Source organism: Leucoraja erinacea, chromosome 15 (assembly GCF_028641065.1).
Source record: "Leucoraja erinacea ecotype New England chromosome 15, Leri_hhj_1, whole genome shotgun sequence".
NCBI classification, from domain to species: Eukaryota; Metazoa; Chordata; class Chondrichthyes; order Rajiformes; family Rajidae; genus Leucoraja; species Leucoraja erinaceus.
Window position 1 is genome coordinate 22,578,395 of NC_073391.1, and position 24,403 is coordinate 22,602,797.

Consider the following 24,403-nt stretch of genomic DNA (forward strand, 5'->3'; position numbering starts at 1 on the left):
TTTATTAAAATCTGACAATGTCCAGGACAGAGAGGTCGGAGACGGAGTGGGAGGGGGAGTTGAAGTGCTGAGCCACCGGGAGGTCAGCTTGGTTATTGGTTATCTCTTCAAGATAAATTATGGGTCTTTGTCCCAAACATTATGGAGGGCACTGTAGAACAGACTTACACTTGAATAAAGATTACTGAACAATGAGACACTGTGTTCCCAATTAGTTGCTTTAGGGTGGAATTTGTAAGCAATGTTGAAACACAGAAGGTGACGCAAACGTTGAAATGAGCTCTCTCTCTGATCAGTGTACTTGACGGTTCCTTTGTTACTTTTCTTTCTTGTTCTGGAATTTTTTGAAACACGAATGTAATGTCATTCTTTCGAAAATTAAAAAAAACAGTGTTTATGCCAAATTGGTTCTTTTTCAAACTGTGGGACAAAATTTAATGCAAGTTGTGAAAATGATACAAAGTTATAACATTGCAGCCAAACATAATTAGATCGGCGTTGATCCACACGTTAGTCACTCGGCATCTTTAGTATCAGAGATCACAATCTACAGTCGCTGATACAGGGTGGTATGGTGTTGAAAGGCCCTCTTAAACATAGAAACATAGAATGTAGGTGCTGGAGAATGCTTCGAGCCAGCACTGCCATTCAATATGATCATGACTGGTCATCTAGAATGATCTTTTTACACCCGATGACGATACAAATGTAAAACTCGCTGTATTATTTTAACTTTTTACACTCCACGCTGCCTCGGCAAGGCCACCAGCATAATCAAGGATGAGTCTCACTCCCTCTTCTCCTCTCTCTCATCACACAAGAGGTACAGATGTGTGAAAATGCTTCTGTCAGGCAACGGAACCATCCTATCAACAACTAGAGAGCGGTCCTGACCTATCATCGATCTCATTGGAGATCCGTGGACTCTTTAATTAGACTTTACTGGGACTTTATCTTACACTCAACATTCCCTTTATCATGCATGCATTATCTGTATGCTGTGGATGGCTCGATTGTAATCATGTATAGTCTTTCCGCTGACTGGTTAGCAAGCAACAAAGGTTTTCCACTGTACCTCGGTCCATGTGACAATAAACTAAACTAAACTAAACTAAGAACTACAAACATCTACATAAAATTGAACGGTCCAAAGATTTTCCATAATGTTGCGTCTGCAAAATGTCCATGAATTGTTCACAGGCTGGAGTATCAGGACTAACTTTGCACTATTTTTTCAGGACAATCAATAAAAGTTTTAAAAGGTTTCATAATAAGAACTGCATTAACTAAAATGGTTTACAAGAAGTTATCTCAAAGAAATGTTAATTAAAATGTTTTGAAGTTTCAGCTGTGCCACAGTAATCATTGATTTAAGATAATTAGAAGAACCACAGGTATTGAGGCATTTAAGAAATAAATAGTTCAAACTGCTGGCATGCGGAAGGCAGTGTTTGAGAGAGGACTGAATAAAGAAAATGAAAAGGAAAGATTTGAAAACAATGTAAAAAGAGTAACACAGTTGACTCTAGACACCTCACTTTTTATGTGGGAGTTGCAAGCTTGAAAAATAGAGCGTAAATCAAAAAGCACGTAAACCAAACATATGCCAGGTGTCTACGTAACGATGCTGCCAGGCATAAATATCAGTGTGTTATTCCAAAAATAGGAGCGCGTTAATTAATCTTCAGAAGTAATTTGTCAATGTGTTATTCTAAAAACGCATAAATCGAGCAAATGTAAAACGCAAGGTGCCTGCAATTGAATATCTCTGCTAAATAGGTAACTTATTACAATGAGCTCAATTACTCCCCTCTATTTTTGGATCTTTCTATGAGTTCTTTATTTCTGTCTCAAATATATCAAAAATATTTTTAACGTGCGATTCTATGAACAGATGTGATGGAGGAGTCCACTGCAAAGAATACAGTGAATCAAATATTTTGTCCGACCTGAATCAGGCAGGATGTGGAACACGTGCTGTGGATGGGGGACGAGCTTCATCTGAAACATTGCCAACGGCATCTGGACCAGTGCCTGTTTGTGGCTCCATCATGGGTTCTGACGTCCCCACCATTGAAGAGAAATACAGGAAGTGATGCTTCAAATAGGCAGCTAATATCTCCACAGCACCCTGGCCATGCTCTCTTATCGTTACCATTGCGATCATTGGTACAGGAGCTTGAGTACCTCTGAGAAGAAGGAAGTGACCTTTCTATCCTGGCCCTCCTCTGTTCTGCAAGAATGAGGCCACATACACACTGGAGGAACAATCCTTGGGTAGCTTACAACACAATGGTATAGACATTGAATTCTTCAATTTTAGGTAGCTACATAATACTCCACCTCTCCCTTCTCCCCTCATATACCCCCATACTATCCCCCCCTTCCCACTCTCTCCCCTGTGCATCCATTTCTCTTCCCCCCTCCCCTTCCACCAACATCCCTTCCTCTAGCTTCACAATTTGCAACACATCTGTCTTTTCATCTCTAACATTTATTAAACCATCTGCTTGTCAAAAAACCCTCCTCACATGTAACACCCTATTATCTGCCAGGCTTTGTCCTGCCCCTCCTCCCTTTCAGTTTTCTCTGCCCCCCCCCCCCCCAGTCTGAAGAAATGAACTCAACCTGAAACATCACCTATCCAGGTTCTTCAGAGCTGCTGCCCGACCTGCTGAGTTTCTCCAGCACTTTGTCTTCTTCAGCTTGAGAACCGCTGCCTCCAGGTTCAAGAACAGATTATTTCCATCTACGATCAAGCTCTTGAACCACCTCGCTCACCCCAAACCACAAGATGGTTTGTGATAGCACGTAACAAAAAGCTTTGCATTGTACCTCGATACACGTGACAATAAACTAAACTGAAACCCTACCTCAGCACAGAACCTCTACGGACTTTGCATTATTTTGGATCTCTATGTACTGTGATTTTTTCGATATAGCGGTCTGGTTTATTTAGAGTAACTAATAATTTATTGTAAACCTTTATAATGATAATCTTCATAGCCTGACCCGCTGAGTTACTCCAGCACTTTGAGTCTTTCTTTATCTCCAGCATCTGCAATTCCATGTGCCTCCAATCAATTATTGTGATTTTTTTTGCTGCATTTGTTGCTTCTAATGTGTCTGCAAAGCTGCAGCGAGTAACAACTGTACTGTTGCGGTTCACATCCGGTGCGTATGATGAATAACCACTCTTGAACTCTGTACACCTTTTGTGAAGCTAGGCAGAAACTTGCACTATGCAACAAATCAGTAACGGAATTTCTCAGTGAAAGTTACTGGTATGAAATGTTTGATTGTTCACGTTGTACTTGGACGTAAAACAACTTTGTGATGATTCAAAATACATGGGCCAGGTCTGGGATTGGAGCCATCTTCTTCAACCCATGCTTGACCCATCCTGCCTACTGATTTTGAGAAATTGTTAGATCGGGGATACAGATCAAGGTCAGACATTGATGACGTCAGAAGTCAATGATTAATTACTTACTCTAATGCAGCTGGAGACGTTGCAGCTCATCAGGTGCTTGGCTGCTAGAAAATCAATTCCAACAGTCTTTTCTTTCCCTGTAGTTCTGCAATGTATTCTCTCTCACACGCCTATCAAGTCCTCATTGATTCTTTTGCCTCATACCCTCGCTAAGAGATCATTTCCAGCAGCCAATTAACCTACTGGCATGTCTTTGCAATGTGGGAAGAAACTGGAGCACGTGGGGTAAAGCCATATACTTCGATAACACATGCAAACTTCACGCAGTCCGCACATGACATGAGTATTGAGCCCAAGTCCCCGGAACTGTAAAATAGCAGTACAACTGTGGGCAGAATATCACGGAGCAGATTATCAGCTCAAGTCCTTCCCCCAGTCACAGAAATGGAGCCACACATGATAATGATGTACTCTCTCTCTCTCTCTCCATCCTGCATATCCATGAGCCTATCTAACAGCCTCTTAAATGGCTAGTATCATATCTCCCTCCTCCACCACCCCTGGCAGTGCGTTCCAGGCACCCACCACTGTCTTGTTTAAAACACTTGCCTTATAAATCTCCTTCCAACTCTGCCCTTCTCACCTTTAACCTATGCCCTCCAGTCTTCGACATTTGTAGCCTGGGAAAATGTTTTGACTGTCTACCCTATCCCTGCCTCTCATAATTTGATATACTTCTATGAGGTCTCCCCTCAACCTCCGGCATTCCAGAGTAAACAATCTAAGTTAGTCCAGCTTCTCCTTGTAGCAAATACCCCCTAATCAAGGGTGTTTGTTTAAAGGAGCCCTGCACTTACATTCTAAAGGAGACATTCTTCTGAGCTTTGTCACTGCATACAGTCTCCCTTCTCTGATGAATCTTATATGTGGCCATTGAAGTGATGGAGGTGAAGATTATGCAGCCTAAACTTTGTTGATACTCCACAGGAGCATTGTTCCTACAATCACTGAGTCATTGAAATCCATGGAGCACAAGGAGACCATTCAATCCATCATGCACATGTTGAATGAACAGAGCTTTTGGGCAGCACGGTGGTGCAGCGATAGTTGCTGCCCTAGAGCTCCAGAGACCTGAGTTCAATTATGCCCAGAAGGAGTTTGTACATTCCCCCTGTGACCAGGCGGGTTTTCTCCCATTGCTCTGCTTTACTCCCACTTCCTAAAGAGGTGCGGGCTTGAAGGTCAATTGGCTTCTGTAAATTGTAATTTGTCCCTAGTGTGTAGGATAGCGCTAGTGTATGAGGTGCTCGCTGGTCGGCGCAGACTCAGTAGGTCAACGGGCCGTATCTCTAAAGTGTAAAGTCTTTAGAGTCGAAGTTCCCAGAACTTGGTCCACAACCCTACATGCCCCATGCTCTTCCTGGCACGTTCCAAATGAGAAGGGAGTTTCCATTCTCACTGATCTTCATGCAAGGAAGTCTAATGATCAAGTTCAAGTCTAGTGTCACTCTTCAGAGAAAACATTTTGCTCAATTTCCTCTACTCTTTCTATTAACTTAAATCTACGCCCCTTATTTCCTGACCTCCATGCTAAGGGCAATGATCTCTTAAATTTACCAGCTGGACCTCTAATAAATTTTACACACTGATCTGTTAATTGACATCTTTTCATTTTGTGCATGCTTTTAAATGTTTGTGGGTTTGTATAATAAATGAGCTGCCTGTTAGCAGTGAACACTGCTCTTTCACTTGCTTAATATTAAATCAATATATCTGTTGGACCACAGGTATAGCCATCATCTACTGCTATATATTCAATCAAACTAACAAAAGATAATTGGTCTCCTGATGCCCGGAGATTTATTCCGGTAAACTGAAAATACACCAACAGGCTTTCTATGTGAGAAGTCTCACTGCGAGTACTTATATATCAGGCAGGAAAAATTACACTGGACCGTAGGGAATATGAGGTTTGTTGGTGTTGGTGCTGTGCCCAGGCAGTACATTTATTACACAAACCCCACGAATCCATCGTTGTGCACAAAATGAAAGGACGTCAATTAGCAAATCAGACAGGGAAACTGACGGTAGAGTTTACAGATCAAGTTGTGAGGAGAAAACTAGAGAATTTATATATTTATATTGGAGGAAAATGTGACTGAGGGGGAAACACGATCTGGATTTTAAATCATCAACGGTGTGCATAAAATCAATGGCAGTAGCCTATTTAACTTGGACTCTAAACATGGAACAAGAGGACGAAAGTATAAAATTGAATGTGGCTTAAGTATTTTTAAAAATCACAATTCCCCCCAAATGTGTTTGGAACACAAGAGAAACTCTTTGGTTCTTTGTTTTTTTTTTAAAGAAAGTTACAGCATTCTTTTTTAAGAAAGAACAGGCCCTTTGGCCCACTGAGTCCATGCTAACCATCGATCACCCCAGTTCCATGTTATCCTACTTTTTCAACCTACACGCCTGGGGCAATTTACAGAAGCCAATTAACCTACAAACCTGCACATCGTTGGAATGCGGGAGGTAACTGGAGCACCCGGAGAAAACCCACATGGTCACAGGGAGAACGTACAAACTCCGCACAGACAACACCTGTAGTCAGGATCAAACCTGGGTCTCTAGCACTGTGAGTTAGCAGCTCTACTGATGCATTGTGCTGCCATTGTGCCATATACCGCCTCTCAATAAGATCATGCTTGTGTTCTCACTTGGTTAATGCTTTGCTGCCATGCAACACAGATAAAGATAAATCCCGTTCATTCATCTGATAGGGCAAAAAATGATCCTACCATCCTTAGTTTCAATAACGTCATGGACAGATCCACCGTCAGTACTGTTCCCACTCTCCGATGCTCCTGAATACCGTTCTGAAGAATCCAACTGAAATAATGCACAAGACCACAAAACCAATGTTATAATGTTTGGCACATGTATGGAACAAGCTGCCAGAGGAAGTGGTTGAGGCAGGTGCAATAACAACATTTGGACAGGTATATGGATAGGAAAGATTCAGAGAAATATGGGTTAATTGTGGGCAAATAGTGCTGGTGTAGATGGGCATCTAGATCATCATAGATGTTGGCCCAATGGCCCCTTTCTGTGCTCTCTGACTCCAGGACTAATTGGCCTACATTTTTTTTCTTTCTTGGAGAGTGGGTTCTCATTTTCTGAATTTTTTGCTGAATCTAGGAGATCACAATCCATGTAGCTATTAGGGCGGCACGGTGGCGCAGCGTTAGCGTAGCTGTCTTACAACACCATTGAACTTGGGTCGATCCCAACTATGGGTGCTGTCTGTACGTTCTCCCTGTGACTACATGGATTTTCTCATGGTGCTTTGGTTTCCACCCACATTCCAAAGATGTACATGTTTGTAGGTTTCATTTGGCTTCGGTAAAATTGTAAATTGTCCCTAGTGTGTATGTTGGATGGTGCTAATGTGCGTGGATCGCTGGTCAGCGTGGCCTTGGTGGGCCAAAGGGGCTGTTTCCGCTCTATCTCTAAACTAATCTAAACTATTGTTTTCTAATGATAATGATTGTTCCTTGCTTCTTTTCACCCAGAGTTTCATTAACTTTGGTACACTTTTAGTATTTCCCGTTGGAAAGAGAGATGTAAGATTTGTATGGCACTCACAGACATCTCCCCTGAGGTCTCCTAATAACATATCAAAGATAATAAAGAACTACGAACAATAAATGGTTGATAACTGTAGACAGAAAGTACTGACTTACCCTTTGGCCGTGAGTGCGGGTATGGTCATTGGTGCCAGAATTTCCATCAGGTAAAGTTTCACCTTGAATGTTGCTGATTTCTTGAACCACCTACAATGTAGGGAAGAAATACCAACGGACCGTAACAGTTGTGTTCAAGTATTAAAACAATAGAATGGTGGACCTGCTGCCGATATATTTCTACCTTTATAAGTGCTTGGTGCGTTGCTGGGCAACAGTTTATTTAATCAGTCACTTACGTTCATGATGTGAGCAGATTGTATGTACTGTGGTTCTCCACAGGTGCTTTGTCTCCCTGCACTTTTGGAGACTGTCCCAAAATTCAAACGGTTGCCAGCATTTCTCAAGCTGAAGTTCACATTCAGTCGCTGAGACTTAGTATAACATGCGAGTCCATTTAGTATTAGTGTAGGAAGGAACTGCAGATGCTGCTATAAACCGAAGGTAGACACAGAAAGCTGGAGTAACTCAGCGGGACAATCTCTGGAGAGAACGAATGGGTGACGTTTCAGGTCGAGACCCTTCTTCAGACTGAAGAAGTTACTGAAGCTGAGTTTACACCAGCTTTTTGTGTCTATCTTCCATTTAGAATTAGACCAGAGTAGCAAATAAAATCAGAAATTGTGTTTCCCAAATCTCTTGACATCGAATCCACATGTCAACCTCCAAGATCTAGGCTCTATCTATTGTTGATGGTAGTAACAAGGAACTGCATATGCTGGGTTACCAAAGAGAGACAAAAAAATGCTGGAGGAACAGCATGGCAGGCTGGAGAACGTGGATGGGTGATATTTTGGGTCAGTACCCTTCTTCAGAAGGTTGGGACCTTGAGGAAGGGTCCTGAACCGAAACGTCACCTATCCATGTCTTCCAGAGATGCTGCCTGACCCGCTGAGATACCAACATCTTGTGTCTTTCTACTGTTACAAATGTGTTTTTCCTCTATTTCTCACCATTAATTCCCCAATATATCCTTTAAGGGACCACCATTTAACATAGCTCCTCTTTTTTTTACATACATCAATAAATGATCACTGTCTGTTTTTATATAATTTACCCATTTTCTCTCATTATATTCTGGCACTTCAAGAATCACATTTTAGTAGTTCTTCTTTCGCTGGAAAAAAATTCCCAGCATTGTTTTTCCTTTGTTCTGCATGTTCAAAGTGTGGATGGACTTTGATGTGACAGTTCAATGAACCGTGGCTGACAAAGACGACACTGAATTGCAACAAGGCTACAGTGTGCAGGGGTTTACCAATGCTGGGAGTCATCATCTGCACTAATGAATCAGGGTCTTGGTGCGGCAGCCACCCACACTAATTTGTGGCCATCTCTATGTATTCCTTGCCTTGCCATATCCTGCTTCATTTAACAAGCAAAGGTTTTTGATCTGTGAATTTTTCGAAGTTGTTAGGACCAATTTTAAAAAAAAAAGTCACATGAAGCATATTGTTGAAATAATGAAGGATAGGTACACATTGTTTGTAGAAGAAATGTAAATAAAGTGTGGCTTTGGCGAGAGAACATTCAGCCCATCCATCGTTCAATGGCGGCTGATCTATTTTTTCTCTCTCAACCCCATTCTCCTGCCTTCTCCCCATAACCTTTGACGCCCTTGTAATCAAGAGCCTATCAACCTCTGTTTTAAAAAAAAACAATGACTTAGGTATATTCATCTCACCTTTAACCACTGGTCTGCCTGTTCCTTGCTTTGGAGACCCAGCACAATAACATCCGAATTGACTGGTGTGATCTTCAAAGTATGTTCTTTCTTTTTGACTTGTTTCTCCTTATGCACAATGCTGCACCCAATCAGACTCACATCTAGCTGAGGATTCTGGTCCTTTGAACTTTTGTAACACTGGAAGATGGAAAGAAAATCCATAAGGAATGCAATCAATTGTTTTTTAATTGACCTTTTTGGTTTTTATGTTGCATCTTAATAAATGGTAATGGAATTCATCCTGAACAAATAATGAAACCAGATTACTTAATAACAAATGTAATGAAGATGGCACATACAATGAACACAATTTGTTATTATAGTTACTCTATAGTTACACTGATTTGCTGTAATTGGTCATAGTAATAATAGTACAGTCAATTTCAATGCGACATGCAAGTTCACGGTAATAATGGTAAGTAATTTTCCAGCCCTTTCCCCTTCCTATACTTCATCTGATTCTCTGCAACAAGAATGAAAAGATGGGACTTGAGATATAGGATCCCCCACGCTTCACTGAGTGGTGAAGCTTGCTATTTTCCTTACTCCCAGCTGTAATTCTCATGTTTTTTTTAATAGTATGATTGCCATTTTCTATGTCATGCTAACTATTTGCTTCAGGGATCCACCTCAGAGCATTTGGAAGTAAGAATGTAACACAACTCAGAAATTATAACGTGTTCGAACACTTAATACATTTGCATGACTTTCAATACATTAACAGAAGCATCACTCTCTTCCTTGGCTCGAAGAACATGAGGCAAGTCATAATGTTACTGGTTTACTTCCGGCAAATCCCATTTTAAGTGAATGAGTGGACCTACCAGAATAATTCCTGACAGCAGAATAGATTTGGAGAACCACAAAGTCTCTATGCCATTCCCGCCAGAATAAAATATCCCATTGGTTGTCACCCTAACATACTGTATGAATTCACTTACCCAATTTTTTGAAATGGGACTCAAAATCAGAGAGCATTCTGTCCTACAGTCAAGAATCCTATCCTGAACTAAAAGTCACTCACGGCAGAGGCATGAACCCAGTTATACACATTAATAAGAGAAATAAATGTTATTTCCATTTATTATCAGCAGCTGGCAACAGAATGGCTTTGACTGACAATTAAAGGCAATTAATCCATTTGCCTTCTTTGGTGGGAACAATTTCACTGCTACAGTATTCACATGTTTTTGAATGTTTGTATATTTTGGCCCTTACACCTCATATATCACCTTTTCATTAAAATTCCTTCTCCTAACTCACAGATCCTTTCTCTCTCCTTCCCACGCTGGACTCTGCAGCCTTTCCCAAACAAACCACAGATGGAATGCATGGACTCCTGTTGCCCATTTCATCGCTCACTAACTCCTCGTTCGTAGCTTGACTTTTGCTTCAACATAAACTGTGATATATCACATATCATACAATACGTTGCCGTTATCAGCTCTGCGACAAATTTACCAGAAGCTTGCACTCCTTGACGACACACAGTTGTTTGGCCCACTGCCCCAGCCATTTCTTTCGCCAGAGGAACGCACAGATGCGGGCATCTTTCATCAACTCAATGGAGGCCTCTGGAGAAGGCCACTGATGGGTCATCGATTTCCCTTTGGTATTCTCTTCCTCGTCATACGATTCATAGGAGCTACTAACCGCTTCCACCTCATCTGTGGTGAACAAAGCAAGGAACTTTTTAACATAGCTTATTTTTGCAATACTTCATTTTAGCGTTAACCTTGTAAACCTTTTAACAAAAAGGGACCATTCTTTTGGAATTAGTCTCTGCCTGTCCACTGATTCCAAGCATTTCCATTCCTATGTACCTCATCAACCTTTACCCCTCCACAAGACTGCTGTTGGTTGGAAAGAACTCTAATATTGGTAGGGTGACACAGTAATTCAGTGGTAGATTTACTGCCTTACAGCACCAGTGACCCGGGTTCAATCCCGCCTACGGGTGCCGCCTGTACGGAGCTTGTACATTCTCCATTTCACTGCGAGGCTAGCTTTTGCTTGGGTACCCAGACCCAGGCACTGACTGTGCCACAAATGGTGAGGAGGAGGGAGGCCCCTGTTTTGCCTGTGAATCGGAGATCACTCACACATACCACAATGTGCTGGGAAGTTCAGAATAAATTTCTCATCCTGGAGGAGGACTGAGGAAAGAACTTCAAAATAATTCTGCTTTTCCATTCATGGTTCAGGCCACAATCCTGCTCCAGTCCTGATGTAGGCCTGAACTCTACCATTTGATTGCATGGAGCTCCTGATCTGGCTGTTCCTATTCTGGCTTCCACTGTGAGGTGAGGACACAATGAGGATATGCGCAAGTAGTCATGTCCACAAGTGCATCTTCCAGCCCCTTTCCTCTCATTTTATCTTGTGGCCTTTTGGAATTGTTGGTTACCAATTCCATTCCACCCAATGGCAGCAAAACTACCGCCATGGATCATGTGCAATTTAGTTTTAGAGATACAGCGTGGGAACAGGCCCTTCGACCCACTGAGTCCACGCCGGGCAACGATCACCCCATACACTAACGCTATCCTACACACACACATGGGACAATTTACAATTTCACCAACACCAATTAACCTACAAACCAGTACGTCTCGCAAGGTAACCGGAGCACCTGGAGAAAACCCTTGTGGTCACAGGAAGAATGTACAAACACCGTACAGACAGCACCCATAGTCAAGATTAGGCAGCAACTCTAAACCTGAGCCACCACATGTATTCAACTCCAGGTCCAATTGGCTGCCAGTGTTACAGTGCATTCAAACATCCACAGTCATAACCAAAGTAGTTAGATTGGCTTCCAATGTATTGATAGTTCGGAGTAGATGGAGGTCAAACAATAAAATACTTTTCAAATACTTTGAAGGCGAAACTGGTTTCTGGATGTGAATCAATATATGTGCAAATTAATGATCAAAAATGAGAAAGAACTCACTGTTCAAGCTTGTATTTGCTTTGACTTACCTATGTTAACGGTGTCATATGGTTCAGCTTCCTCATAGTGGCCTTCAACTAGATCGATCCTGGACAAAGGAAATGGCTCCCTCTCTGACATCTGCAAACAGTGCAAAGGAGACACATCACTAAATGCTGAAATACCCCAGGAGTTACGTGGGTTTTCCAAGTATGCTAATTATAACGAATGTGCTAGATATCGACTGCTTCATTAAAGAGGACCACTATTCAATCAATTCAATATTCAACCAATATTCAAGCTATTCAATCAATTGGTCCAACATCCCATATCGGAAAAAGGCAGGAAAAACAAAAGCTGCAAAACTAAATCTGAGATAGGCACAAAAAGCTGGAGTAACTCAGCAGGACAGGCAGCGTCTCTGGGGAGCAGGAATGGGTGACATTTCGGGTTGAGACCCTTCTTCATAACTGAAATAAACCTGAATCAAATAAAGCAAAGTAAACCTGAATTAGAAAATGCAGATCAACAGCAGAATGGTCAGTGAAAGGACAGGTTATGGTGTGATTACTCAGTGGGAGGAATCGGGCAAAGGTTTTCAGCATCCCACATCACAGGAATTATCTTTGAGATTATTTACTTTATCTTTTTTTATTCACGTATGAATCTACTCATCAATAAATCAAATTGCTTGCATGAGTGAACTCTCTGACAAGTCAGTCTGTCAATATGAGAGTGAACATGAGTATATATGACCACAACATACTGTGGAATGATTAGAACAAAAGGGTGACACATCGCCCCCAACCACCTAGAAATGTTTTACATCAGTATAATTTATAACCTGTTCTTCTGTCCTTTAATGTTAATCAGGAACATATTTAATATACAGATGTTCTGCCTCATTCAGTCTGGCCAACGCCATAGGAAATTCAACTAGTAATTAATCAACTGCTGGCAGGTTTGATACGGGCCTCATCTAGTGCAGTGTCTGTTGGGTTTTGGGGTTGTTTTTTACTGAGGCAAACAGCAGGCAATAATTTTACTGAGGTAGGATGATCAATAAAACAATCTTTATTTAATGCATTTAAATCCCAACTCACCATCAGTGATTGGGATGCAATGTATCAAAAATCAGAACAAAGATACTCTCACAGTCACACCACACTGCTTCCCCATCACAAGTAATAAACCCATATAAACCATCAACTATCTAAATACATACTTTTTTTGTTACCACCAGTCAACTATTGATATGTATATTAAAATCAATCCATACACTTAATAATTCTGTTCAACGTCTTACATATAGTGGTAAGGTGTCAAGGATTATGGGGAGAACGCAGAAGAACGGTGGATGCGATCTCACTGGCTCTCCACACCGCTCTGGACCACTTGGACAACAAAAACTTATATGTCAGGCTGTTATTCATTGATTACAGCTCGGCATTTAACACAATCATCCCCTTCAAGCTGGTTACCAAACTCTCAGAACTGGGTCTCTGCGCATCCCTCCACAATTCGATCCTCGACTTCCTCATTCACAGACCACAGTCTGTTCGTATTGGTGGAAATGTGTCAGCCTCGATAACAATCAGCACGGGAGCACCTCAAGGCTGCGTTCCCAGCCCCCTGCTGTATCACTCTATACTCATGACTGTGTAGCCGGTCATAGAACGAACTCCATCATCAAGTTCACTGACGACACCACTGTTGTGGGATGGAGATGAGTCAGAATATAGAAGTGAAACTGACCGTTTGACCAAATGGTGCCAGCACAATAACCTGGCTCTCAACACCAGCAAAACCAAGGACCTGATTGTGGACTTTGGAAGGGGTAGGATGGGGACCCATAGTCCCGTTTATATCAACGGGTCGATGGTGGAGAGGATCAAGAGCCTCAAATTCCTGGGCGTGCATATCTCTGAAGATCTCTCCTGGTCCGAGAACATAGATGCAATTATAAAGAAAGCACATCATTCGTAGGGGGCGCTGCTCTGGCAGCAGCCATGTCAGCAGCGTGTTAGTTTTTTTCAACTTTTTTTATTTTTTAGTATGTCTTAAAGTATGTGTTTGATGCTCCTCTGTGTGCTTTGTGTGGGGAGTGGTGTGGGGGGGTAAGGGGGAAACCGCTTTGGTCGCCTCCTCCATCGAGAGGCGACTTTTTCCAGGTCGCCTCCCCCGTTGCCTAACAGCAAGGATCGGCGCGTCCTTTCTACAGAGACGCGCCTGGAACTTCAGCGGCGGGCGCAGCGTGGAATCTCGGCGTGGAGCGGGCGACCCCTCGCTGGGGCTCGCCGGAGGGGAGCGCTCCGTTTCGCAAGTCCGCGGCAGCCGGCAGCCTGAAGCCGCAGCCTGAAGCCGCAGTCTGCAGAGTTCCAGCTGGTGCGGCGTCTACAGCCCGGGATCCCTCGTGGGGGACCCAGGGGAAGAAGGAGCTTCCACCGCCAGCCCGCGGATAACTTCTACCGCGGGCCCGGCGTGGACTTAACATCACCCCTGGAGGGGAGCTTCGACCGCCGGCCCTGCAGTCTACGGTGCTTCTGGCTGCGGCAGAGACTTTAAATCTCGACCGCCGGCCTGAGGCCTACACCAACTTCCGGTCTCCGGTGAGGAAGAGCCGATCCTGGACTGACTCTGGACTCTGGTCCTGTCCACGGGGGGGAAATGAAGGAGGACTGGCCAAATTTTGTTCCTTCCACCACAGTGATGAATGCTGTGGTGGATGTTTGTGTTACATTTTTATTGTGGTTGTGTGTTCTTTATTATTGTATCGCTGCTGACAACCCAAATTCCACCGACCCTGGTTGTGTGGCAAATAAATTCTATCTAAATTCTATCTATCAGCGCCTCTACTTCCTGAGAAGATTACGGAGAGTCGGTATGTCAAAGAGGACTCTCTCGAACTTCTACAGGTGCACAGTAGAGAGCATGCTGACCAGTTGCATCGTAGCTTGGTTCGGCAACTTGAGCGGAAAAGACTACAAAAAGTTGTACACACTGCCCAGTCCATCATCGGCTCTGACCTCCCTACTATGGAGGGAATCTATCACAGTCGCTGCCTCAAAAAGGCTGGCAGCATCATCAAGGACCCACACCATCCTCGCTCATCTCCCCGCTGCCCTCAGATGGAAGGTACAGGAGCCTGAAATCTGCAACATCCAGGTTCAGGAATAGCTACTTCCCCACAGCCATCAGGCTACTAAACGCAACTCATACAAAACTGTATGAGGTGAGTTTAGCCCATTGTACTTTATCTGTTTATTTATTTATGTGTGTATATATATATATTCAATGGTATATGGACACACTGATTTATATTTATGCCTACTATATTCTGTTGTGCTGAAGCAAAGCAAGATTGTCATTGTCCTATCTGGGACACATGACAATAAACTCTCTTGAATCTTGAATCTTGAATCTTGAATGAGGTTGGGAAGGAATGAGTTCAGCCATGTTCAAGAAGGAACTGCAGATGCTGGAAAATCGAAGGTAGACAAAATTGCTGGAGAAACTCAGCGGGTGCGGCAGCATCTATGGAGCGAATGAAATAGGCAACTTTCCGGGCTGAAACCCTTCTTCAGACGTTCAGAAGAGTTCAGCCATGATTGAACGGTGGAGTAGACTCGATGGGCCAAATGGCCTACTTCTGATCCAATGATTTATGAACATGAACATAGCTTTAAGCAGTTATTCCATTTCTGAGTCTGCTTGATCACAATGTATTTCACTTATGCTGGACCTAATATCTCTAAAATATTCACACGATGCTTTGATAATTCTGGTGGATCACTTCAAGATTCACACACACTGATTTCTTATTCTGCACAATTGTTCTCAACAAAATTTCCTTTTAACCATGCAAATTATAAATACATTGTCAAGAGTCAAGAGTGTTCAATTGTCATAAGTACTAACAACCAAACAATGAAATTCTTATTTACAGAAGCATAACAGGTCTTTGTTATTTATATTATCAGATAATTTTATTATTTTTTTATTAATGTTTGATAATTTTAATTGTTATTCATTTTATTAAAACATCATTGGATGTTTTCTAAACATCAACTATTAACACTGAACTTAACATGGACTAATAACAATTATCAATTGCTACAGTGATTACTACGATACCTGGCACATTAGCAGATGCATTACACAAATTGCCACGATCTTTGGTTGTTTCCTAAGACTCTGCATTACCGTGCCTCTGCTTTAAACCAGTCCTGCATTCTGACCTGCATTCTGGATTCCTATGATCAGAGATTTTTGTTTCTGTTGCCTTTTCTGAAATTAAGAAGTTATAGTATTTCCTGACTTTCTCTTTCTGCATTGTCACCATTGCTCACAAGCTGCTGAGAATGCTTTCAGCCATTGGTGCCACATTCTGGTAACAGTGCATAGGTAGGCATCAGTAAGTCAGCATCAGTTATGTCTCATAGGACTTTTGGAACTATCGAAACAAGTTCTTCCCCAAGTCTCTTTCAGCAGAAAAATCCCCTGTACCAGATTCTGTTAAATAAATATGTGTTATATCCGCTGTCTCCAGCATCACTGTAATACCTAATTAATTTTGCTTCTGGTTATTGGCTTTTTCAAATGACAATATCTCAAAGTTGTATGTAAGCTCTTTAGTGCTGCTACTTAACAAGACAAATAATTGAGGAGAGCTGGAAGCAAACAACCTTTATTGAAGACAATCACCTCCCTACTAACAGCAGTGGCTGGTTCAGCAAAGTATCAAAAGTATTACCACTGGTGTATCTGGTTCTTAAAGGTACTCTTATACAGTGATACTCTTTAGCTATATTCAGTTAAGTTATTTTATTAACATGGGCTGGTGAATGCATTACTGGTTAGTTCAATAAGTAGTTGAAACAGTAATCAGTGAATATCTTTCTTTGCTCGTACACATTCTGGAACTGGCTGTGTAATGGCAGGTTAAAATGTTTAGTTTAGTTTAGAGATACAGCATGAAAACAGGTCCTTCGGACCACTGAGTCCACGCTGACTATCGATCACCCATTCACACTAGTCCAATGGCATCCCACTTTCATGCCCACCTCCTACACATCAGAGGTAGTTTTCAAAGCCAGTTAACCAACAAAATCGTCCATCTTTTTGATGTGGGGGAAAACGGAACACTCGGAGGAAACCCTCGTGGGCACAGGGAGAACGTGCAAACTCCACACAGACAGCACCCAAAGTCAGAAACAATCCCGAGTCTCTGGCACTGTGAGGCAGCAGCTCTATCAGTCCTTTTAAATGTTAACAAAAGACAAATTGCAGCCAAAGGGTTTATAACAATCTCAGGATGACCTTTACGTCAAGTTATCATTTATCATCGTTGCAACGAGCCTAAGGATTTGTTGATTTTACATAGCGAATCGTTCGTTCAAAAATGACTAACCACCTCTTAATGTGAAAGATATTGCACTCGGTTGAAACTGTCATCAGCAACATGATAATTTAAACTGCTGTCATTTTTCACTGAGGTGCAGGAAGGTATGTAATGCAAAATTAATCGAAATCAGCTCTCACCTAGACTGTAAACATCCATGCTAGTGGCAATACATTTTATAAAAATAGCTAGCTGCATCCTGAGACCAGCATGTATTATCCCGCTAAATCTCTTCAGAGAAGTGTTATAGCTCTGGAATAACTAAATAGTCAAGTTTCTCAGTGGTTGCAAGCGGTGTGGAAGATTGCAACCTTCACGTGGTCCGCCCTGTTTCGACTAATGCAATCAACTCGACGTGCACAAACAGAAGATCAAATAGAACAAGTTGTCCTACAACTTTAGGCTGTGCACGCCACACAGAAGAAGAAGAAGAAGAAGTGGTTGCAAGCAATCAACAGTCGGGTCGGAAGTAGGGTCCCGACCCAAAACTCCACCTATCCATATTATCCTGAGATGCTGCCTGATCTGCTGAGTTACTCCAGCATTTTGTGCCTTATTTCAACAGAAAGCATTCTTGTGGTGACTGAGGCACTGCAAATTGTTTAGAGATACAGCGCGGAAACAGGCCCTTCGGCCCACCGAATCCGCGATCCCCACACATTAATACTATCCTACACAGACTAGGGGCAATTTACACTTACACCAAGCCAATTAACCTACAACCCTGTACGTCTTTGGGGTGTGGAAGGACACCGAAGATCTCGGAGAAAACCCACACGGTCAGGGGGAAGAATGTACAAACTCCGCATGGACAGCGCCCATAGTCAGGATCGAACCTGGGTCTCGGCGCGGCATCGCTGTAAGGCAACAACGCTACCGCTGCTCCACTGTGCCGCCCGAATGATGATGCCTTTCAGTGTAAACATGTTATTGTTAATGCTCTTCTAGTGTTAAAGCACTATTTTCAACCCCAAGTCCTTTCTGAGCAAGATTGTCGTTGAAGGTTTGGTCAAAATTGTTTGAAGTTCTCCCTTTAGCCAGTTTTGTCTTCATTATTTTTGTACAACCCAGAATCACTGAACATGATCTGACCTCTCAAATCTGTGGTCATCTTTTCCGGAACTCTGAGTTCGGATCCATCCCATCAAATTCCTACCCCACCACAGCCTTGAAACTGCACTCATCATGGTTATAAATTACTTCCAAAGGGATATATAATTCCTGTGAAGTGTGCCATTCCACTTTATTTGTCACTAAGCAACCCCAGTAGAAAAATTCAATCCAGATGCTGGTGTTGGGAGTGGAAGGATGAGGGAAGTTTGGAGCCGATGAGGCCCGGAGATTTCCTGCAGGCATGGAATGGCATTTCTGCTTCCCACAAGATTTTTTTTTAATCCTTGCCGTCTCTTGGCCACCCAGCTGCCTCGTGCCACTGGCGGATTTTGCATTGTGTCAGCCTTCTGTTTCTACAATTAAAATCACATTGCAGCATTAACAATATCCTAGAGTCAAAGGTTTAGTGCTGTTCTATAGGACCTACCACTGACTTGATTCAGGCTGTCCTCCCATTCCTAAATCCAGTTTATTGGGAGTGGCACACTTATATCCTGAAAGTCTTCAAAAGTGACTTAAGTATTGAACCCAACCCCACTCACCTGTATCCACCTATCACTTGCCTGACGTTATCCCACCCCAACTTCTTTTTTCCAGCTTTCTCCCTCATACTACAATCAGCCTGAAGAAGGATCCCGACCTGAAACGTTACCATTCCATATTCTCCAGAGATACTGCCAGACCCGTTACTCCAGCATTTTGTGTTGTTTTGCTTAAATATTGTCCATTCTTGACTTACAACAGCTTTATTTGAACTAACTAAATCAATAACACATTCACATTGTGCCCGTGCTTTCAGTTGTATTGAGTTTTTCTTTATTGGATGAATATTGATATAGAATCACTTGTGAAAATGAACTTAAAGCCATGTCACCTATGTCACCATTATGAACTATTAAACTGGGAGAGTACTCTATGCAATCCTAATGTTTAAGGAACGAGAGAGAGAGAAAACAGGAAAAGAGCAATCTGTTAGGATAACTTTGCTCGTGGGAAAAAATGCATAATGAAGGAAAGAATAACAGCAAACATTGAAGAGACAGAGGGAAACCAGTACGAGGAATTGCATTTGGATTATCAAAAGAAATTCGACGAGGTCCCACACAGGAGGTTGTTCAGCAAGATTGGTGCAGATGAGGTGGATTGAAAAGAGGTTAATGGAAAACTAAGAATGGGAATGAATGGATCATTCTCAGGGAGGCAGACTGCAATTAGTTCTACAGCAACCTCTGCTGCTTATTGTCGGGGGGGGGGAGCTTTGTAAAGAACTAACTCCACCTCACTTGGCAAGACAGTTAGGCAATGAGATGGATTCAGTATGTGCCTGCTTCATGTTCTTCTTGACTTTGTAGCTATTGAAGATAATCACTAGGTTGGATGGTTTCCCTTTCATTGTGGTCACTTTAGTTTAAGTTACTGCCAGATTTTCTTTCTGGCACTCACTGAGATCCAGGATGAGCTAGATTAGCGAACAATGGTCTCATTCACTCAATCATGCCAGTCTCTTTAACAGATTCTTAGATAACAAAAGCTGCTCTAGTTAAGGGCCTGTCCCACTTGACGATTTTTTCGACGACTGCCGGCATCATTGACCGACGTGTCAGGTCACCGAAAAATACGCGGCGTGGTGACGTATGATGCGGCGGTGACGTGGCGTGGTGACGGATGATGCGGCGGTGACGTGGCGTGGTGACGTATGATGCGGTGGTGACGTGGCGTGGTGACGGATGATGCGGATGACGTGGAGTGGTGACGTGGCGTGGTGACGTATGATGCGGCGGTGACGCGGCGTGGTGACGTATAACGAAGCGGTGACGTGGCGTGGTGACGTATAAATCAGCGGTGACGTGGCGTGGTGACGTATAAATCAGCGGTGACGTGACGTGGTGACGTATAACGCGGCCTGATGCGGCGTGGTGACGTATAACGCAGCGGTGACGTGGCGTGATGACGGATGACGCACGGTGTTTTTTCAAGTGTCGCAACATCTTTTTGGCGCCGCTGGATTTTGAAATGTTCAAAATCTTTTGGCGACACTGACATGACGGCCGCAGTCGCTGAAAAAATCGGCAAGTGGGAGAGGCCCTTAGTTTTTTTTTCCCCTTAACCAAGCACAAGGTTATTGATATTCCTTTCCCCTGTCCTCTCTACAAGCATTTGATATAGTCCGATGCCTTTGTGTATGTTAAATCTGACAGATTTATACACAAAACAGAGACCTGATCATTCACTTGCTTTCTCTAGTGCATGGTGGCATGGTGGTAGGGCTACTCCTTGCAGCGCCAGAGACCCGGTTTGATCCCGTCCACGGGTGCTGCCAGTATGGAGTTTGTAACTTCTCCCCGTGATCGGCGTGGGTTTTTTCTGAGATCTTCGGTTTCTTCCCGCACTCCAAAGATGTACAGGTTTATAGGCTAATTGGCTTGGTATAACTGTAAAATTGTCCCTAGTGTGTGTAGGGTAGTGTAATGTAATGTGCGGGGAGCACTGGTCGGTGCGGACTCGGAGAGCCAAAGGGCCTGTTTCCAAGCAGTATCTTTAAATAAACCAAAACTAAATTAAACATGTGACTCCTATTCAGCTAGTTGTAAACAGAATAAATTAATAATTTCCCCCCAAATTATTTTGAATAATCATTTTTGCTGATGTGATGCAATTCAACTTAAATTTTCAGTTAAAAAAATTCAGTATTATGATTTAAAGTGGTTCCTTTTTAATTTGTTGATTTTCTTCATTTATACATAATAAAATTCTAAAGCAGACTGCGAGCACAATGTGTTTGGCATTCAATCTTGGATGACTGGACTTTCTCTGGGTTTTGCAGTGTATAAATGTGTTTCTCATTAACTAATCTCTGTACGTTATTCTATGAAATCGAGATACCCTGTGTTCTACAACATTATAAGAATAAACAATGTATCAAAAATAACCAAACTATTCAGCCACAGAACATCAATAGAGTGGAAAATAGGTAATTCAAAGGAATTCCCTTTATATATAAACCTCATTTGTGATCACATGGATGCAATTAACTGCATTATTAAGTGTCTGGTTTGTGGTTTCTGAGGTCATTTCCTAATATAGCATGTGATTCTAAAATGTGTCCCAGTGCCTGTATGGAGCGTCTACAAAGGCTAACTCTTTTTGTTCCCTTCAGAAAGACAACAAATCTATATTCAAACTACAAGACTGCTACACTTGCGATGACCATAAGACTCTGATTTTGACTCACTTAGAACTGTCGTAGATTAGTTAAGAAACAACTGTTTTTATTGTAACTTCATGCACACCATGCATGTTCTACCACACAGAACAAAAGTGTAGCATTTCTGTGACAACCATTCTTGCATTAACTTTTTCTTTCTCTGTGATCAAATGAAGTTTTATCAGATTTCTTACCATGAGAGTTTAACTTCTAGTGAAGCTATGTCCCGTTTAGTTATGCTGACGCCAGCAGGTAAACGAGTATGATGAATGACACAGAGGAAGTTTTAAAATTTGACAGAACGATATTTACGACTATTCTGTAGCTTGTTAGGCCATTTCTGAGCGCAGCTAAGATTCATTTACATTAATGGATTTGCAGTTCGCAGATCCTGATCAGGTAAAGATGAAAATTTATTTCTCTGAAGAATATTGGAAAACCAGATGGATTTTTGACCAACATCGTAGCATTACAATATTTTTAACTTCTACATTTATTTTATTCAAAATTCCACAGCTGACACGGTGGTCTTCATGCATGGTGAAATCAATAATAAAGGCTCCAGGATTCTAAGCTTATAATGTCATTGTTGCCAGTTTCAGATGTATCTTAGAGGAGCATAATGGTTCTGCAATTGCCAATCATATCCTTAAACTACGGAGGGTAACTGGAACTCAATGCAAACAATAAGATGGAGGGAACAATGGGGACAATAAATATTCCATGAAGACTGGTGAAAAGGTAACGATTGGGGATTTTGCTGTTTATCACACACAGTTATTGTACAATGTTAATCATAAAGGACAATAAAATGCACATCAATAGCTTCACCATTAAACTCTAATGTTCCAGCCTGATGGAAGTACACATGTTTCTTGCCTGAAATACACATAGTCTTAGCAAAGGTTTCAATAAGAATCTTCATAAAAGATGAGTGAACTGTACAGTGTGAAATGGTAAGTTTAGGTTAGTTTATAGATACAGCATAGACGCAGGCCCTTCAGCCCACCGAGTCCATAATAACTATCACACTAGTTCTATGTTACGGTACTTTATTTGCGTTGCAGTCTTCGGGGGGAAGCGGCCGCTTCAGTCCAAGCCGCTGATGGATGTTCACCGACGCCGATGATCCAGCTTCGCGGCAAGAGGGCCTGAAAACACCGGGTTGGCTGAGGAGGCCAGATATAGGCCCCGACCTCGGGTGGACTATGAGGGGGAGAACTGGGTATTTTTAGTGCCTTCCCTCACAGTGAATTCTGCTGTGGGGGGACGTTTCATGTTGATTTCTATAGTGTACTGTTTCTGTGTCTTTTTTCTTTTTCTCTTTTTTTGATTTGTATGGATTTATTGCATTGATCTGTTCAATTAATTTTAATCAATCTCTGTAAAGCACTTTGGTTCAAATACTGGTTTTGTTGAAAAGTGCTATATAAATAAACATTATTATTATTATTATTATTATTTATCACCCATTCCATTCACACTGGGGACAATTTACAGAGGCCAGTTAACCTACAAACCTGCACGTCTTGAGGGATGAGGGAGGAAACCGGGGCACCCAGGGGAAACCCATGCGATCACAGGGAGAACCTTTCAAACTGCACGCTGCCAGCTTCCGAGATCGGAATCAACCCAGGGTCTCTGGTGCTATGAAGCAGCTGCTCTTCCAGCTACACCACTGTGACACCTTAAAGGTACAATGATTTAAAGTATCTGATGGCTCAAAAAGTACAATGACCGCACACAAGTGTAAATTCTAATTACAAAAGCTTTGCTCTATTTTGGGGCATCATGTCTCAGAGCAGCCAACCATGAGGAACCTTGTCGAATGCCTTGCTGAAATCTTCATCAACCTCATGAAAAAACCCAAATTCATGAGATATGACCTCCCACATACAAAACCATGCTGACTACCCCTAATCAGCCCTGGTCCATCTAAATGCATAAACTGTATCCTATCACTCAGAATAATTTCTAATAACTTTCCGACCACTGATGTTAAGCTCGCTGGCCAGTTATTCTCAGCCTTTTCCCTGCAGCCTTTCTTGAATAGATAGTGTGACCTTTCACATAAGGCAATGGGCCAGATCACGGGTGATTGAAATAATAGACATTTAAAAAATGCTTAAAATGCTTTCAAGTGTAAAACTAATGTTAAAAAAAGCTAACATTTTTGAAGATTTGCCTTTTAAGCCAAGGTCTGCAAACATTCACCAGCCAACCACAGCATAACGCTGAGGGTTTCCACACAAAGTGCGAGGACTTTTTGTGCGAGGATATTTGTGCTATGGTTCGAAACTCTTGGAGGTCAGATTGGCTAGAATCTAGCTTCTAGGTCGTCTTTGATTTCCTCACTGGTGACATATGAAGAGGAAGATAGATACGTTTAGGCTCACTGAACTGAAGCCCTATCTGCTCTTGTGACAAATTGAAGGAAGGTTTCCTATTGAAAATATGTCTTTCAAACAATCACAAACAAGGATAATCTTGTCATTTATTTCATGGGTGTTTGTGTTTAAGTTGCCATTCACATTTTCAGACTTTAACAGTGACCACATCTGAAATGTATTTGATTAGGTTCAACAAAGTTTTAAGGGATCTGGAGGGCTTGATAGACAAAATAAATGCACTGGAACCCCAAGGAAGAAAAAGTGAAGGACACACGGAAAAAAATAGGAAGATCAAAAGGGAAAGGCCAGTAACAAAGAAATACATGAATTACAATGTGAATTCTATGGAAATTCAAGAGATAAAGAGTTAATCTTGTGGGCCTTTGAGGAAATGAATATGGTGACAGATGTGCACAGGGATAAGCCACAATCTTTGACTGCACTTAGTATGTGG

General features: G+C 42.1%; 1 protein-coding gene across 2 annotated transcripts in view; it reads right to left on the bottom strand.

Moving 5' to 3' along the window:
• afap1l2 (actin filament associated protein 1-like 2) overlaps positions 1-24,403 on the bottom strand; it is a 179,677-nt gene that overhangs the window by 23,867 nt on the left and 131,407 nt on the right. For both annotated transcript variants that reach the window (XM_055646906.1, XM_055646905.1), the window contains exons 5-9: positions 11,891-11,981; positions 10,370-10,575; positions 8,867-9,046; positions 7,183-7,272; positions 6,238-6,328 (exon numbers count right to left, since the gene is read on the bottom strand). In XM_055646906.1, coding sequence (XP_055502881.1) covers positions 6,238-6,328; positions 7,183-7,272; positions 8,867-9,046; positions 10,370-10,575; positions 11,891-11,981 — 658 coding nt within the window. The remainder of the gene's footprint in view (positions 1-6,237; positions 6,329-7,182; positions 7,273-8,866; positions 9,047-10,369; positions 10,576-11,890; positions 11,982-24,403) is intronic.